The sequence below is a fragment of the Carassius carassius genome, chromosome 14 (assembly GCF_963082965.1).
Source record: "Carassius carassius chromosome 14, fCarCar2.1, whole genome shotgun sequence".
Lineage (NCBI taxonomy): Eukaryota > Metazoa > Chordata > Actinopteri > Cypriniformes > Cyprinidae > Carassius > Carassius carassius.
The window spans coordinates 11302829-11322417 of NC_081768.1; the positions used below are offsets into that span (position 1 = coordinate 11302829).

The 19589-nt window shown below is 36.5% G+C and overlaps 1 protein-coding gene across 1 annotated transcript; it reads right to left on the reverse strand.

The window, feature by feature from the left end:
* Positions 1–6067: 6067 nt before the first annotated feature.
* six6a (SIX homeobox 6a) lies at positions 6068–18753 on the reverse strand. Its single transcript, XM_059566038.1, has 3 exons — positions 18456–18753; positions 7681–8336; positions 6068–6910 (listed from the first exon to the last, which is right to left on the reverse strand). Exons 2-3 carry the CDS (start codon positions 8250–8252, stop codon positions 6745–6747), a joined length of 738 nt encoding a protein of 245 aa, XP_059422021.1. The 5' UTR covers positions 8253–8336; positions 18456–18753; the 3' UTR covers positions 6068–6744.
* Between the last annotated feature and the right edge of the window lie 836 nt (positions 18754–19589).

Sequence of the window (19589 nt, forward strand, 5' to 3'; positions counted from 1 at the left end):
CCTTTAGTTTTGTCAAATAAATAAATATGAAATATTTTATAACAACAACTATAATAATAATAATAACAATAAATACATTTTTTTAAATTAATATCAGTTATTTAAAGCATCTTTGCATTAAAAATATGTATTCCTGTTAAAATAAAAAACTAAACAAACAACAAAAAAATAGAATGAATTTTGGCAGCTCTTTCAGGCTTGGAAGCATTAAACCAAAGTTTCACTCCCCAGAGAGGGAGAGAGAGAACAGGATAAAACTCTAGATGGCTCCATTAAAGAAAAAAAACTCAGGAAATGAAAACAGAAATATGATAGCTTCCTGTTTTTCATTGGGACTTGGAGCATTCTCTTTTTGGGTTATAATTGCTACAATGAGATCAGTGTGATATAGTCCAAAACCTTAGACACACACCACACACACCCTCATCTTGAAGTCGAATCCAGGTTTCTCTGGCGTGCTGCTGCTGGCTGACATTCCAGTGGCAATTTTTGTCTCCCTGGATCACAGTGATCTAGATTCAAATTGATTATGGAACTCCAGTAAAGTCCAGATATCAGCAGGAGAATTGGACAGACTACACAAAACAGTTTCCCAAACAGGCAATGCAAAAGGGTTTCTCTGTCTTCTCTCATCTTTTTCTTCTCTATTCACTTTACTCTTTAGTTATGCAAACATTTACATTGTCCATTGTCTATCAGTGAATTTATTTAAACATCAACATACTAAATTTCAATGAAGAGACTTCCAGAGAAGACTGATCTATTTTCCTGATACAATAGGAGGGGATTTAAGAGTATCCACAAACAATTTTCTCTTATTTGTCCATCACACACATGCCTTGTACACTTTATTTTGCTAACACATTGACTCCGTGGTCTTGACTCATTAACTCATTAGCAGAAGCTGAAAAAGAATCATAATTACTGTGGCTACAGGGTTATTTACCTCATGTCTCTTCTGCCCTCTGGTGGTAATGTTAGGCACTACAAAACACAAGCAAGTGTTTAGAAATGTGTTATTCTATTTCACAGAAAACAACAGATTATAGGTTAAAAATAAAACAAGTTAATATATATCTTTAGAATACTCAAATTAAGAAAGACTTCGGGAGAAATAGGGCTATTATTAATGCAAAGAAGGTAATTTCATGAGTAGCTTCAACAATAGAAAAACAAGACATAGCCTACAAGAGATCGCAAAACAACAAGCACACACCTTAGATATACAAACAATTACAGAGAGGTTACACACATTTCTATAAATGCTTGTGTATAAGTGTTTTAATGGCAAAGCATAAAAGTTGTGATATTGGAGAATGAACTGTAGACTGGCTAGATATGAACTACTGTATCAAGAAGAGCGTGCATTTGATATTTGTCTCCCCCTAGTGACTGATACCAGGTATTACATTATAAAAACATTACCTTCATTTGTCAACTCACTCTCATCTACTCATTTCAGTAACGTGGTAATTTGAATGACACTGAAGTGATCTCAATATGTCGACATACTTTACGTTGAATAAAATAGCATTTTTTAGAAGACAATGAGTCTATGTCTAGAGCCTCACCTTTATTTCCTCATAAATAAAACTTCTCCACTCCAATATAGCTTGTATGACACTCATATGTACCAGCTGCGCTAGCCTAGGCCTTTATCTATTAAACTAATTCATTTTTCATCTATTGTAGGCCTAGATTATGCATTTATTTAACATAGGCTATCTATGTTTTAAACAAAAATAATAAATATTTTGGTATTGTCACATTATATAGCGTGTATAAAGTTTAGTTGACCTGAAGGATTATGTGAGAACTCATGGATGTACGAAGGTTATCATGTAGCCTAAGTTAAAGTGTTTTTGAGTTGCCAGCATTGTGCCTGTTTCATTGGGTTGATCCAGATAGATTGTTCCTGCAGTAAAAATACTGCTAATCGACGTGTTAATGGAAGAGAGAAAGAGATGAGATAATCATGTTCGGTTAAAACGAGAACGCTCCTGCCTAAGAAACAATAGTTTATTGAGAAGGTGTCAAGATCCGAGACCAAAGCTTCAGATCGAGCACAATTACTGGCTCACTATCGCTTTTCAATAACGCTCATGCTAGTTTTCTTCTGACCGCTCTTATGAGACATTATTTGTCTGCTACATTTTTTTCTGACGACAACCATCTGTTGTAACATCATGTAAGTATTTGTCTCTAATAAAGGTCTCCATCATTGCAGATGGATTTCAATTCGCATTCGTTTTCTTTAAGGACGGTTGTTGTTTGAAGTTGTAAGAGGCCGCGGTCGAAATTGAGTCAAACTAAGATAGATGACCACACACTATGACTGATATGTCTGTAAAAATCAGACCAGAAACAGACAGTTGAACTTACATTGTTTGCCATTACGAACTTCAAATGAGTAGGCCTATATAATTAGGAAATATTCATGAACTTTGTGTGAGGTGAAAAAACTTCATAGTGAAAAACTTGTGAAAATCCATTTCGATGATTTGTTCATCTCAAACTGTTTCGTTGTTATTACATACCTTTTGACAAAAAATAAAATTAATAATAATAATATTTTGTGTGTATGTATGTATATATATATATATATATATATATATATATATATATATATATATATATATATATATATATATATATATATATATATATATATATATATATATATATATATATATATATATATATAGGCCTATATATATTTCTGTAATTTCTATTTCTAGTGTGATTCTTAGGTTCAGTAATTAGATTTAAAGTGGCCGAATACATACTCAAAATAAATTGATTTTGTATTTCACAGTAAATGTTGATGGAGATTTATTATATAGCCTAGCCATAAAAGTATAGTTTCACTCAAACAGTTTTCGTGACTTGCTTCTATGGAACACAAAAGAGGATTTTTAGTAAAATGTCTCGGCTTTCACATACAAGGAATGTCAATAATGGTCCAGTGTTGTTTTGGAGCCCGCTGACTTCTATACGTATTCTCAAAAACAGCTGAAGCATTCCTCAAAATCTTCTTTAGTAGCAGAAGATAGAACGTCTTACATGTTTGTTATAACTTGAAGTTGAGTAGATTATGACAGAATGTTATTTAAAACAGACTTTACGTTTGCTTAGGATCATGAAGTAGATTTAAAATTATAAAAATGCCGTTCAAATTAAAATATAGAACGAAAGGCTAAAAAAGTGTTAATTATGGGCGATAAGAGTGTTCCTGTCGTGTAGCTGTCCACGGTGCTGAATGACGCCTCTTTCAATGAGTGCGATTCTGTTAATGACTTAAAAAGCAGAACTTTTTCGTGTGAAGATTTCTGGGACGTCCAGAGTCTGTTGACGTCCATGTAGGTTTAGAACACTATTTTATTTGTCTGTATAGCTACCTCAAATAGCCGAATGATCTCTCAAATATAAATAAACCAGCATCATTTCTTGGCGCAACTCTTCCGTGCACACTTACCCCAAGTTACTTACACACTTGCCCATGAATCAGCTTTCTCCGCTCTAGGTCATATTCTCCATAGAAATGTGCAAACTTTTGTTTTTTTTTTTAATTTTTTTTTTCTTCTTCTTCTTGTAACAGGCTTTGGAAGAAAGCGCTTAACGCCACGCTAAATAGATAAACACACATTTATAGTTTATAGCCTACACAATAGACTTTTTACAGAGCCGAGTTATGATTCTTGATTTGTGGTTTTGGTTTAATATGATGGAGGCATCTGTCCAGGTAAAAAGGCCACAGAGCTGAGTGTCATGCCACGCCACATTTGACCACCAGAGGTCGCAGCCAAAAGCCAAAAGAAAAATATCCAGTTGTGAGACCTGAATAAATATATAAACGCAAGAAGCAAAGGTATATTAGACCCATTAGACATTTACAACGTAAGCATGTATTTTTGACCAAAGAGAAACGCACACATAAGAACCCTATACATTTACTATAACTAAGTAGTAGGCCTATATGCTAAAGTGTAAATATTGTGTTTGCATTCTGACTTGAATTTATGGGAATAATAGGTCACCATGATTTTGCCAGGTAAGACATGTTCCTGGATCAACATCTTCTGATGATCCTGGATCAACATTAATGTCCAGAAATATAGACTTAACCCAATCCCTATCCCTAAACCTAACCCTACCCATAATTTATTCCCAAAATTATGCACCTAACCCTGATACCTTACCCTGATAGTAAGCCTAAAACAGATATTTCCTGAAAAGTTATATCTCTATTCTGATTGGTTGATTGGAATGTTGTTCAAGGATCAACAAGGATGTTGATCCAGGAACATGTTGTACTCGGTGAAATCACACTCACCAAAAAATACAAGTAGAACGACTGATCCATATCGTGATTACCATATTAGTGTAACAGAGTTCAGAGCACATTTGCATATAAAAGCAAAAAGGATGCTTCGCTAGTTAAGTTCTCCAAGGAGAAGCTTGTTTCTGGTGTGTGTGAGTGTGTGTGTTTTTATTTAATTTTTATTTTTTGCAATAGATGTTTGCTGTTTGCTTGAAGTACACATGGTGTTAACATGCACTGTCAAATTTGTCTATATTGTTTTGATTTATAAAAAGTGCAGTTGCAAATTGTGATGCTCTATTCACAGCTCTTTACACAACACAAATGCAAATACTGGAGAAATCGTCTTTAACTGAGAGGAATTTAGAAGCATTTTTTTTAAATAACCACTTCAGGCTGCAATAATTGTGTATGAGTATACACATCCTTTTCAACCCCATACTTAATTAAACCTTGTTTTAAATAGTGTATTTTAAGGCTTATTTGAGCATTTTCTATCCATTTGCAAAATGATAAAGGAATTCGGTTTTTATTTCCCGAGTAACTTAATTCTCACGCACTTTGTCGCATCAAAAGGAATCTATTCGTGATGTAAACTTTAGGCATCTTGGCTTTTTATTATTATTTGTAGAACTATATATGTAGACAGCGAACTCCTCAAACAAATGTCCCAGAACGCCACACACTCACTCACACAAATGAAAAAAAAGTTTGGATTTCTGTATACCTCTGGCAACCCGGGCAGAGAGTTTTCATGCTGAGGCTTTGAGGAGGGGAAGGCGGGGTGCTTCTTTGTTAGCTCGGCCCTCTCCAACTCGTCATTAGTGCTGATTACCGTTGACCAATTTGACAACCTTATTGACTGCTAAAAAAGACTTTTTCATCGTCCCACCCTGCACTCCCCAGCGCTCAAAAGAAACGGAAATTTTCCACCATTCTCTAGCCAGTGTTTAAATAAAGCCGTGCTCCTTTCCCTTCCCTTGCTTTGGCTCCTTTTTTCTCCTTTTTTTTAGGAAGGGACACTTGGTTTGGCCCCGCCGTTGTTCAGACTGAAAGAAGATTGAAAAATACAGCTTGTGCTTTTTATCGGGAGCGTTAATGAATGGCGCGGGTTAAACCCAGGTGCGCGCCGTGAACCCCTCAAGCAGTTGGGAAACAGAGGCGCTGTGTATCTGCGCCTGCTCCTTCACTCATTTGAGACATAAACACCTTAGAGTTGAGCGTTAAAAATTGCGTGGTCATTGTTTTTTAATATTATTAAATATTTGCAAACATGTATTATTCTTCCAAATAAAAATAACAGTTTGGAAGGATATAAAAACATTTTATCGTTCTCTGGCACTGGACAAAGAAGAAAAATCTCTGTGAAAATGAGTAATTACAAAAATATAAGCACTAAATTGTGATGATTATATCTAGTCTAACAGGCGATTTATGTAAATCTTAATGCCACAAGGTATTTAACCACTAGATTAGCACGTGTGAATTATAGTCATGTTGTGACATAGCCTATTAAATAAATATAAACAATTGTGAATCGAAAGAGAATTAAAGCAAAATGATAACAATAAAAAACATATGAATTTTCCGCAGCTTGCTTGGGCCACTAGAAGGTTCTGTTTAAACAGGAGATCACAGCTTGGGTTGTGTTGACATCCGGGAGAGCGTCTCGGCCTTTCGCTGACCCTGTGCTGTCAGAGCGCATTACAACACCACGCGAAGCATTTTAGCCAATTACTGCTCGAGTGTGAGAGAGCTTGAGCTCGCAGAGAGGCATTAAAACATGCAACATATTTGATCCCCGTCTGTTCTAAATCTGTTCTTCAGGATATAAAAAATATTTTTTTCCCTTTCGGGTAGACACATTAAAATAATCATGAAGTGAAACTTTGCATTGCTCAATTTTAAACCGGAAACACTGGAATAAATGTCGAAAAGAAAATAATGTTGTGCATTTGCGATCGTTACTTAATTCAACAGTGATTTTATTTTTTAAAATCATGATTATTTTTTCCAGAAATTTCACGACGCGCAGCATTACGCACAACAAAAATGATAATAAAAAAGCACACAAATAAAGGGCCTAGGGGCCGATGATATTTTTAAATAAGTAAATAAACATCGTTTATATATTAAAAAGACAAGTGAACAGTAAAACATTATTCAGTCTTTTCGTGATAAAGCACGCACACATACAACAATAGGTTAGGCCCTCAGAAGATTTTTTCCAAAACTCCCACCTGTCTTCGTGAGAAGCACTGCGCATTTTGTTGATCACATCAACGAATGGAAAATGACATTTTGACGCTTTATTTCCATACTTCATTTTAGCCTCTCTCTGGGCCGGTTGCAGGCACTAAAGTTTTGTTGTTTTTAGATTGTCTCTTACAGTTCTCCTGTTTGCTCTTTTGAAGCCTGTCACGTTAGATGTCACATTCACTGTCGCTGGAGGTGATGGAGATGGCGGAGGTGGCGGCCTTGCTCGAGAGACTGACTTCTGGGCTCGAGGAGGGACCCAGGCGGTCCACTGTGGTGTCATCGTCCCCAAGCGATCGGACCGAGCCACCGGACAGAACCTGCTGCTGTAGCCTGCAGGGGTGAAAAGAGACAAAATGTCAATGAGGATACATGGACATTCCTATCTTACAGTGGAGACAGTGGATATAAAGAAATGTCCTCATCTCTCTGGTGTATATAAATTACGGAAATATCTGGTTAAATTAATCAGACTTGGATTAAGATTGAATTGTCAACCTATATTTGTTAAACACAACATTTGACGATGATATGCTGTTAACGCTGGCAAAAACTTTTCAGGTTGTAAGTGCATTTGCATGAGCTAAATTCAAATGGTTACTGTTTAGACTACAAGTAAACGTTTCTCATAGCATAATATAGCGTCAATATTGTATGTTTATTATAAACAAATATTCTAGGCTATGCAACATATTGTCTAAGGCAGTGCAACAAAAATAGTTGATAGAAATATATGTTGCAGCATATAAAACAACTCATGAATTACATAATTTGAAGCATGCTGTCAATGTAACAATCTGTTTAAGCGGGTTTCTTAAGAGAAAAAAATATCTTGGCTATATTTGTTATGATATCGATTATGTAGTATTTTTATAATGATTAAACACCCCGGCATGAAACCCCATGCATCAGATGAGATATGTAAAAGGAGCTTTGCCAACAACTAGTCGATTTGAACATTCATTTTAAATTAAATTACGCAAGAAACTCCAAAGATTTTTTCAAGATAATAATACGTAAAGATAATGACATTATAAGTAATAAAAGGAAACATAATTATGCACGTTTAACGCCTTTATGCAGTTCAGTGGAGATCTCTATACCTGTTCTTGGCCGCTGCCGCTCGGTCTCTCTGCCTCCGGTTTTTAAACCAGTTGCCCACTTGAGTGGGTGTGAGTCCAGTCGCCTGCGCCAGCTCTCTTTTTTTGCTCGGGTTCGGGTAAGGGTCCTGCAGGTACCACTCTCTCAAGAGATGCCGCGTCCTCTCCTTGAAGCAGTGCGTTTTCTGTTCGCCGTCCCATATCGTCCGAGGCAGTGGAAACTTCTTCCGGACGCGGTACTTGTCTACGGGTCCTAAGGGACGCCCACGGAGTTTCTCAGCCTCCTGGTAGTGCGCCTCGAGCCAAAGCGCCTGCAGCTTCGCGTGTGAGTCCTTTGTGAATTTGTGGTTCTCTAGTATGTGGTAGAGCTCGCGGAAGTTTCCCGCGTGGAAGGCCACGACCGCCCGCGCGCGCAGGACAGACTCGTTCTTCCCGAGGACTTCGCAGGCGGACGGCGCCACCGGGAGTGACCAGAGGAAGCGACCGAGCCTCTCCACGTCGCCGCTCTCCTCGAGCGTCTCGCAGACCCCCGCGACCTGCTGGGGGCTGAAATTCAAGATGGGCAGCTGGAACATGGAGACTGCAATCTCTCTCTTCTTTTGGTCCTCCTGTCTGGTGTTGCTCCTCGACTGTCTTGCCCGTCTTTTTGTTCAGCGAGTCTGTCAGAAAACGGCAAAAGTTAACGGCCGTGCCACAAAATGAGCTGAGGAGCGATGCCGTGCGGCAGGCTCAAGCAGCTTAAACGGCAAAATATCTTCTTTTATTGAGTGTGATCATAAAAAACTGGAAGCAAGGATTTTTCCGAGGAGCAAAATAAAAGAACATTTAGCCCCTGCTGGCGATATTCTATCGGACTTGTCAGATTGGCTGCCTGGTTGCCATGGACACACGTCAATCACTGTCAGGTTTGCCAATCACGCGTGAAGCAGATTTCAGCACCACCCAGCGCGCGACAGCGCCTTTCACTGAAAACGTCAAAGCGTCATTTTGACCTTTACGTTTGTGCTCAGACACGCTGAATGTAATGTTGTCATTTGCTAGAAATCCGGAAGCAACCCCCTCTGAGTCGTCGATAGAAACGATAGGAAAGAGTGTCTGTTAAAATACAGAACGCACTGAAAGCATTAGTAAGACTTTCTATGAAAAACATATGAAGTAGCCTATAATTACAAATGATTGCCTATTCAAAATCAAACTAACATAACAATCCAAACTAAAAAAGTAAATAAAATAAAAACATGATTTATGTATCGAAAAAGCACCTCCAAATGAAGCTATAACACTTCTGTGACGCATGTTCAGAACCTCAGTAATAAAGTGTTAAACGTGATCACTGTATCACTATAGACTTAAAAAAAACTTTAATGAAGAAAATGCTCTAATTTAAAAGTAAAACAAAAATGAATATGCTATGTGACATGCAATACTATTCTACACAAATAAATAAATAAAAACCAATCAAAAATTACAATATGCACATTTCCTCAGAAATAAAAAAAGGATGTAGTCACAAATGTGCTGAAAATGTGGGTAGCACATCTTGTCATACCTATCAGGATGAATTGACACCATGGTTAACACATCTTAACCTGAACCTTACAAATGATGCGAATATAATGATGGTAAGTAGGTCCAGTTTTCAGTACACCTGTCCTCTGTTTAAAAATCACGCAGCAGTTCCTCTTGTGCACGCTTAAATGATAGGTGGTTGGAAGTGTCCGTTTCCATTAAGCCATGCCTCGTTTCAAAAATAATGTTCAGTCTGACGGAAGTGCCTTAAATTATTTTCACAGTTACAGAAGTTCAACTAAAAGTGCTTTTTGCAAGTTTTGTATGAAGGAGGATCCAGGCAGGTTCAGGAACCTGTTCTTCTTTTGTCTCAGCAATAGGGAGCTGTTATCATGATGCGCTTCGGAATCAGAATGTCCATAGGATTAAAATACACCTCATCTATTAAAAAAAAACATGCATGTGTTTAACGTGTTTAAACTGGCATCCTGAATTTACCGTGTATGACATGGAAACCAATGGCAAGGAGCAAAATGTTATTATATAATAACTTTGTCTTCATGCAATAACTTGTACTTGTATAAATTGTATTTTTTTTTTTTTTTTTTTTAAATGCAAAGCGATTGAGCAGTCACATTAGAATGACAGACTGTCAAAAATAGACCACACAAAGATATCCAGCCTATTTTAATCCCGGCGGAGGATCTTATTTGGCAACATTGTTAATCAATTATCCATAGGCTCGAGCAGGTTTACGCCATACAGTAATGGCGTGACAGTTGGCCATAATGAGAGGTAAACACAGTAAGACGATTAAAGCGACAATTTAATCAATCTCATTACAGTTTTTAACGCCGACCACTAAAATAGCTAAAAACAACGGATTTGCGACTCCATTTCGCGCCATGGAAACAGGATTTGGGAAAACCATTGGATGAGAAGCAGTGCTGAAATATTCAGAGTTCTGTGAATATTTCATACACTATGACATACTTTAACCTCAACAAAGGGGAATATTTTTCTACTAAGTCTCCCAGTAAATAATGCATGGCTTTTGATATCATTCCAAGGCTCCTGTTAATAAAAAAGACTTTAAAAACTTGGACTTTGTAAGGGAGGTTCTGTTGACTAAAAACCCATAACTCTTAAAATAACCGTCATTTCACATTCTCAATTTGTTTTCAAACAACTATTGTCCCTGCTTAAAAACCAAATGAGACATTTAGGCATGGTAGTTATCGCTCGTCACTCGTTCGTTCCGGTCCTCGCTTTTGCTTGTGCTCCGTAACTTAAGTGGAGAAACGACACTGCGTCCTGGCAAAGCGCGAGCCCGGGATGGAGCATGCACGAGCTGAATAATAAGGATTGCACACATAATGTAATGCCTGACACCGCTATCCCTGAACGACTGAGAGAGAAAGAGAGAGAGAGAGAGAGAGAGAGAGAGAGTAAAAATAAGGAGTGACACTCATACAAAGAGTTCTGTTATCGGTTTGTTCTCAGATACAACACACATACATACAAACCAGGCTTGATAACCCTTTAAATTCTTCATTTTAGATTTCATCTCTGTGAATTTTCTTTCTTTTTTTTAGAACTTGAGGCACTAGTTCTTTAGATTGTCATCAGAATCTTCTGGAAAACTTGTAGGTACACTTTACCTAGAACCCAAAAGGTCCCTGCAAGAACTAAATACAGTTCCTCCTCTAACCCCTTCACAAAAGACTGAAAATATATATGTGACCCTGGACCACAAAACCAGTCATGCAGGTCAATTTTGATAAACTGAGATATGTATGAATAAATAAAGCTTCCCACTGATGTATGGTTTGTTAGGAGAGTATAACATTTAGTTAAGATACAACTATTTGAAAATCGGGAATCTGATTGTGCAAAAAAAAAAAAATGTCCAAATGTAGTCCTTAGCAATGCATATTACTAATAAAAAAAATACGTTTTTATACATTTACGGTAGGAAATGTAAAAACATCTTCATGGAACATGATCTTTAAATAATATCCAAATGATTTTTGGCATTAAAGAAAAATTTTGACAAAAAAAAACATATTTTTGGCTATTGCTACAAAAATACCCATGATGCTTATGACTGGTTTTATGGTCCATATTTCCATTTTAAATAAATGCTGTTCTTTTGAACTTTCTATTTATCAAAGAATCCTGAAAAAATTAATCATGGTTGCCACAAAAATATTAAGCAGGACAAACACTTCAATAATGTTTTAAAATAAATTAATACTTTTATTCAGCAAGCTGACAGCAAAGACCTTTATATTGTTTAAAAAAATCTATTTAGAATAAGTGCTGTTCTTTTTTATTTTCTATTCATCAAAGGATCATGAAAAAAAGTAAGATTTTCACAAAAATATTTAGCAGCACAACTGTTTTCAAGATTGATGACAATTAAAAATGTTTCTTGAGCAGCAAATCAGCATATTAGAATGATTTCTGAAGGACCATTTGACACTGCCGTAATGGCTGCTGAAAATTCAGCTTTGCATCAGAGGAATAAATAACATTTTAGTACATGGTACATATGCTATTGCTGCCACCATTCTGCATACCAGAGGCCTTTTGAAATCATGTTCTCAATTTCAACCATGGTCTGCTTTAGACAGAAAGCATGCACATACAATAGAGAAATGCCATCCGCTTTGTTTTTTCCTCTCAGCTGGTTGAGGCCGAATGCTGGATGACTCCTATAGACCAGGGATTTACGTTCTAATTAAGATATCATGTCTGGCAAAGCTGGAGTGGCTTGCTAATACTCCACTTGCCCAGATAATAGCAAACGAATGAGGGATTGAAGTAAATAAAGTATTTGCTTGCTGTAGTACATAGACAAAATAGATGAGTTCCAGACCTCTGCGAGTGTGTGGGTGTGTCCTCATGACAGATCGGTGTCCAGCCATGGCATTGTCCCGTTTGGATGTAATCTGGGATTTGTGGTAACAGAGAAGACCTCTTATCCTATGACCCTTCTGGCTTATCCTGCTCCCTCTCTCTGTTATCCAGCAGCAGGACAGGGATAACACAACAGGATCCCTCGGACATCATTCAGTTTGTCATTTTTTAACAATCTTATGCAATAAGATATATTGTGACTACATAATTGCAAAATAATATAGACATGTAACTACATGTACACATGCCCAAAAGGCAGATACACTGTAGAAACCTTAATGTGCGCAAATGTATTCAGTCTGGGTACAAAAAAGTGTCACAAACAATGCACAACAGTCAATGATGTTACCAACTAATACTGGAATCGGCCTATTAGCATTTTGATTTGCATTACAGAAATTAAACACAGGCAAAACAACCCTTGGCTTTTAAACCCTACAATGCAATATCTAGTCCATCACAGACACAAATGAGACAGCCATTTTTGGTCTACATTAACTGTTACCTAGCAACCAGAAACACCAGCACTGGAGAAGCTCCACTTAACCCTGGTCTGAAAACCACTGCTCAATCACAACGCTTATGACTTATACTGACGTATGGGGTCTCCATATCTTTGCATTTGTCTTGAAAAATATAAGGTATTTTTGAATTCTAATGGACTAAAAAGACTGATTTGATGAAATTAAGCTGATAATCTACAAACAGCACAGTTTTATCTAATTATGCACTAATTGTGAAGAAATAGCAAAAAGAAAATCACACTAAAAAAGGGTTGTAAATTCAGAGCAAAACAGCTAAGTGTCTGAGTATCTAAAGAGTCCTACAAAAAGATATCAGTTACTGTTTTAATGTAATCCTTATAGTCTGCACGTCATACAGTCTGTTTAGTCTGATCTGAAGCTCAGTGATTTATTTCTTTAGTCTCATTCTGACAACTGACAAATCTAGATAAAAACATTTACACACACACAAAGGCAAATGACTACTATACACTTCAATGTGCAGGATGTCCTGCAAAAAGCTTTGAATAGAAATCTAAAAAGAACCACACAGAAGGTTTAAGATGCTTTCTTCTGATTTTTGGTAAATGCAACAGACTCTCATTTATTTGGTCTTTTTCAACAACTAATTAATAATAACTTCATAAAAACAACCATCCTTAAGGCAGAAGAGATTAACAGAGAACTTTCTTTAGCAGCATTAAAAGTGAATCTAATGCATCTATAAAAATTTTCTCATATGCTTGGACATCTTCTATGGACTGCTGTAACATTATTTTAATATTTTCCCCCATGTCTGTCTATTATTGTAGTTTATTTTTATGCCCATTTCCAGCATACAAAAACGTATAACTTAAGTTATTATATAAAACTGAACTTAAAATATAAAAATCGAATCAAATTTTAAATAAGAAAGTTTAATTTTAGTTTAAAATAAGAAATAAAGCCACATTGTGAGATATAAAGTTCAATATTAATACAAATGAGATATAAAAAGTAATAATAATAATAATAATAATATGATTATATACTAAAACACTTTTTTATAATTTTTTTATATAAAAAGTTTGAGAGAACTTCCTCTAAAAGGTACATAAAAATAAAATGGCTAAATTAAACATTGTATTATAGTTTGTTCAAAAAGCACCTTGTGACATGAAAAGCATTAATACATTATAAGAAATTTGAAACTATCCAGAAGTATGCTGATAAATCATTGCACTGTATGATCTCTAAAATAACGCGTTTGATTAAACAAGGCAACACACTGTAACTGTCAGACATATGGATGTCTGATGCTGCTGTGCTTTACAGAGAAATAAATCATCTCCACCTCTGCTGCCGTGCATGCTGAATGCCTTCTGATAGTAGATAAACAGACTTTTCTGTTGCTGAATGAGCTCAGCTACACAGCTTATAGACTGTGTGTGTGTGTGTTGTTGACAAGGTCAGCGTGTGTGTGTCAGGAGGATATTTACGGCTGGGCGTGATCTCTGTACTCAGGGCATATGTCAAATGCCAATCTGACACTTTTGATTTTCATGAGAAAGATCTGGGAACTGCATGTGTGTGTGCTGCAGAGCCACACAGACTTGGTTGTCTCAAGGCAGATCATTCACTGGTCATTGGTGACAGGTATGTGTCCAAGTTACTGAGCTAAAGGAGAAGAGACAAAGAAAAACAGGTCATCTCTCTAAGAAATTACAACATGTGTGTGTGGCAGTGATGATGCAGTGATTCTGACAACTAGTGACAGCAGAGACTCGTCTCACTTTGACTCCCAGCAGGCACACACACACAGCAGTGAGTCAATGTGGCGTGTGGCTGCACTAGGTCTTCTGATCGTCTGCTCTCTGTCCTCTGAGAGCTGTCAGGGGATAGTGCTGTGCTCTGATACTCTTGCGGTGAGTGACTCATAAATCTGAGATCAAGCCTTAAGCCCTGGAGCAAAAGAACAATGTACTAGATTTAGCTTTTCTCTGTCTCACATGTAGAGAATGTGTACGTAAACAGAGGGTAGGTCTTTAGTTGAGTGAGTTTGTCCAAGACAGTTCATCCTCGTAAATAAATACAGGTTAATCTTTTTAGCCAATCAGCTAAAAAGACTAAGCCATCTGTTATGGGGTTGTTTTAAAGTTCAGCAATCACTTAACAATGCCATTACCCGAATATACACATGCTGAGACAATGCTATTTACTATCTCTTAAACTGACTCACATAAAAGCAAGAACGTAAGAAATTAAGAAAAATGATGATGAAAAAATTACAGGCAGGTGTCTATAATATTATGAATGAATTTTATGATTTTTTTTTTAAAAAATTAAATTAATTAATAAAATAAAAGGATCAAAATCTATCCAAATGAAAGAAAAAAAATGGCATTGTCTACCTTTCCCTTCCTCAGTCCCTATCTCTCTCAGGATTTACAATGCACACAGTATAAAGTTTTGGGTCAATAATATATATATATATATATATATATATATATTTTTTTTTTTTTAAATGTTATACTTGGAAGGTGACAGAAAAACATTTCCATTGTTTTACAAATAATCAAGTTCGAATAAATTCTATTCCTTTGAACATCTGAAAAAAAAAAATCCAGATTTTCACAAAAATATTAAACAGCTCAATTATTTTTATATTATAATGATTTCTGAGGGAGCATGTGGCACCGAACACTAATAAGTGCTGAAAAGTAAGCTTTTCCACCGAAAGAGTAAATGTTAAATAGCATTAAAGTAGAAAATAGTCATTTTAAATTGTAATAATATTTCATAATATTACTGATTTGACTGTTTTGATCAAATAAATGCCACCTTGGTAAGCATAAAAGACTTCATTCAAAAACATTTAATAAATATTACCAACCGCAAACTTTTGGAAGGTAGTGACTTGGACCACATAGACAGGAATGCGGACAACTATCTCTCTAAAACAAAAAACTTGTTCATGCTGTGGCTTCATAAGAGCTTGAGATCTGTTTAGTGCCACTGTTTTACCATTGTTATTATTAACTACAGTTAACACTAGTGCATGGGAAAAAATATTGATTTATAAAAAACGATCTACAAACACAAACAAAATTCATGAAGAATCTGGAAATATGAAACTAGCACATCAATAGAGGTAACAGTTAGCCTGGGACAAATGTCAGTTAATACATTATACACAAATATGTGAACAGAGATCAAGCTTTCATTCAGAATCAAGCATTCAGTAGCGATGACCCTAACATTATTCTGGCTCCGTGTTTTCCAGTGAATCTATTCAGGCAGTAAAAACATTTCAGAAAGACAGGTTTTAGCTTTAAAAACCGGGCCCTGACTTGAGCTCTTGTCTGTCAGTCACCTAGCAACAAGTCCCCCACAAATGCACCATCCTGCCGTCTCTCTCTCAGCTTCCCAGCCTGCTGAGAAGGGTCTGAGTGTGTGTGTGTGTGTGTGTGTGTGTGGAGTGTTTTGGGGGCTGTCGAATTCACCGTACTCTACTCCCTATTGCCCAGGAAGTCCTTTCTCTGAGCAAGGCACAATACCAACAGAGACAAAGCAGCCAGGAAAGAGGACAGTCCCTGAAAAACACTCACACACAGAGTCTCTCACAATCATACGAAGAGGCATATCCCATGAAAACACGCATACACATGCACAAACACAGCAGACCTCCCCAAAAACACGGGGGCCTCTGCCTTTGTCTGGCAGCCTAATGAAAATGATGTTCTTTTTCTATTTGGAGCTTGTTAAGGCTCACAGACTCTTTCACTTTGCTCCCGCTCTCACTCCACTCCCCCACCTGCCCTCCGTCAACGGAGGTGAAGGCAAAAACCGCGGAACAGATGAGGACGCTTCCTTATGTGTGTGTGTGGGTGATGCTTTTTCAGAATAAAGCATTCTGTGACAAAAAGGGAAATATATACACACACCTCGAGATCAGATGGTGCGAATCAGCACAACTTAGCTGAGCACGTTTTACTGTTCTGAAATCTCAACACAATCAGGTGTACATAAACAGACACTTCAAGAATGTCAACGATGTTTGTAGTATCAGGAGGAACAAATATTTTGAACAGGCTAGCCTATATGATTCACATCTATCGATCAAAAATCCGATAGAAGATGCATCCCCTTCCGAGTATAAATAACGTGGAGAGATCTTACTATTCCTTCCTTTAAACAGGGTCGATGCCTTTGCATAGGAATGTCAGTAGCCTGTAGCAGAACCACGTTTTATTAAAGAAAGTCCATCTGGACTCTTAGAAACAAGTAAACCTCTGGAAAATAATGGCAGACATTCTGTTCCTCCTAACCTTTTTGACTTAAGTATTCATGCTCTTCGCTGTGGCTTCTGACCTTGACTGTCCACACCAGAATACGGTTTCATTTTAGATTTGTTGTCATTTTGAGCACTGACCCACGCAGATACATACCAGGGAAGTACATAACAGAGTCGGCATACACGGTGATGAAAGGAATGTTTCTGAGGTGAAGGCCACTCAGTGTAGAAGCAAAGCTATAAATGACAGTATGGTCAGTTATGGGCCTTTAATAAAAGCTGCTGAAGACATTATAACAGAGCATGGCTGATGGATGTTTTTTATCCATTACGTAAAAAAATTCCTTCTGTTTTGGATCCATAACAAATATTTACCACAGTTATTTCTGATATTTCTGAGGAACCTGAATGCTCACAGTGGAGAAGAAACTCTTTATGTTGTGCTCTGCATTGGTGATAAGATGATTTTAAAACATAAAGGGTCTATAATTTGAATACTTTGTCATTGTTGTTAAGACAGGTTTAATCCCTAATATTCCCGTCATGTTTATGTTGTTTCAGAGTTTTACAACCAAGACGGTGTAATTAACTTTAGAAAGATTAGATCTGAACCTACTTCTTCTTTGACAACAACTCCTGACAGTATGACAACCCTAAACTTCATGGTAAAATTCATCAGGGTAATCTAAACCACAGAGTAAAATATGTCAGAGTAACCTATACATAACTTAAGGATAAAATTAATCAGTGAGTCCAAAAACTCCCTAAAACTGAAAAGTTGACTTCTGGGTTCTAAAGGTTAAAGCCTTTTACAGAAAATATTTAGATTTGCATGTGCTGTCTTGAGAATTTAAAGCAATATTTGTAAGAAATGTTATTTACATTTAAAATATTGTTGCTTCATGAGTTGTAGCTATATAAAATGTACATAATTTGTTCAAATTAGTTTGCCATGCGTGTTAAATAAAATTACCATAAAATATGTTATTACATTTAAATCTGCTTAACCTTCTGAGACAAAATAGTCTCCAAATTTATAAATTATAGCTATTTATTAGGCCACACTTTACAAGTAAACTATTAAAGAAAAAAATATTAACTTAATAAAGTTCATGTTAAAAACATTAACCTTAACAAAGAACCGAAAAAACAACCTCTAATAAGAAGTAATGACATCATAATTAGGCTAATAAAAGGAATTTTTCGTCAAAAAAGAATAGTCATCAAAAAGATTCAGTCAAACAGACAGAAGTTTATACAGAGAAGCGGCTACATTGGCCGTGTTTTAGAGATAGATGGCCATCAAAACCATTATCATTTAAAACCTCTCATATCCATTTGCCTTTATTAGCACTTATTCTACTGTAAAGCCTGACCAGGCCTGACAGATCTACTAAAAATGTTCACCAAAGAAACCTCTTCATAACTAAATTCACAGAGGCATATATTCACAGAGGCAATTATTTGACCGTATTTTATACAGTCAAATTAAATGATTTAATAGACAAATACAATTATTATGCAACAATGGATATGCAACAAATGTATATATTTAAAACAGTATTTCTTACCTTATAAACAAACTGGGCTCCCACTCTTCATGATTTAATACGAAAAGCGCTTTGAATGTGCATGTCTGCTTCACTCAGAATGGTAATTGGAGGCGGTTGAACTCCGAGCCGTAAATCAACAACCTTCAAGTAGAAAAACGTCCTCTTCATAATTGGGCACCACGCTATTGTGAGCCGCGGGGGTCTGTCAGACCACCCAAAGTAGCGCTTCCTCCCTCCGGCTGCCGTGGTACAATAGCGGGCCACTCGAACCGGCCACGCACGGGAACACTAGAATGAGGCCTGACAAGAAACAAGAAGTCTTTGCCATTTAGGCTATTAAAATGTTTCAGTAGGGTCGTGCTGTCCATTTAAAACGTGTCTGAGCGGCGAGGATCCCTGTTATTTCCTCCGTTTAAAATGTATAGTTTTTAGATTTTATGGTGACTTTAATGACTGCACAGAGTAGAAAATACAAATAAAACAAACATTTTAACACTTCATTTTTTCTAGAATGTTCAGTTTTTTCCCCAACTTGCTGTTTTTGGAAAAGTAGAAAAAGTTTTGAAAAAAAAATAAAAAAATACTTAATGTCTCTAAAAAAGTAATTAAAAAGGTCAGTGTGATTTAAACTAAAGTATTCAACTAATTTTTTTAACAAACTTTCATTTTTGAATCAGACTTAGGAGCTGCTAAAGGGTTTTCAATTTGAAATAAGTCTTTCTAAAATATTAGGTATTTTACTTAATGAATAATTAATCTGTTTCTCCATGAATATACCAGAAAAATTAAAAACATTCTAAAAGATGATTGTTAAGAGCCCCCCCCCCCCCCCCCCCAATAATCCGGCCTCACCAAACATTCCAGAGTTCAAAGCAAAAGCGCTGCTGTGAATTATTTCCAGCAGGTAAATTAAATCACCTTTGACTATGAGAACATATTCTAAAAATTCACATTTAAAGTTGCTGAATTGAAGGTGAAGTTGGGTTCACCTCCTCTTATCTAGCAGTCTCTGCTCTGTCAATCTGGATTCATTAGTCACAACCCGAAATAATAACGGCCCTTTTCTATTAAATTCAAAATTTATAGTATTTGCCTGACGATAAAAACTAAAGTGTTTTGAGAGACAGTTTCACAAGTCATCTCCAGCCCTGA

Coding starts and splice junctions, on each gene's coding strand:
- six6a (XM_059566038.1), bottom strand. CDS start 8,252: ATGTTCCAGCTGCCCATCTTGAATTTCAGCCCCCAGCAGGTCGCGGGG. Junction 6,911..7,680: donor GCGGCAGCGGCCAAGAACAG/GTATAGAGATCT, acceptor TCACCCCTGCAG/GCTACAGCAGCAGGTTCTGT.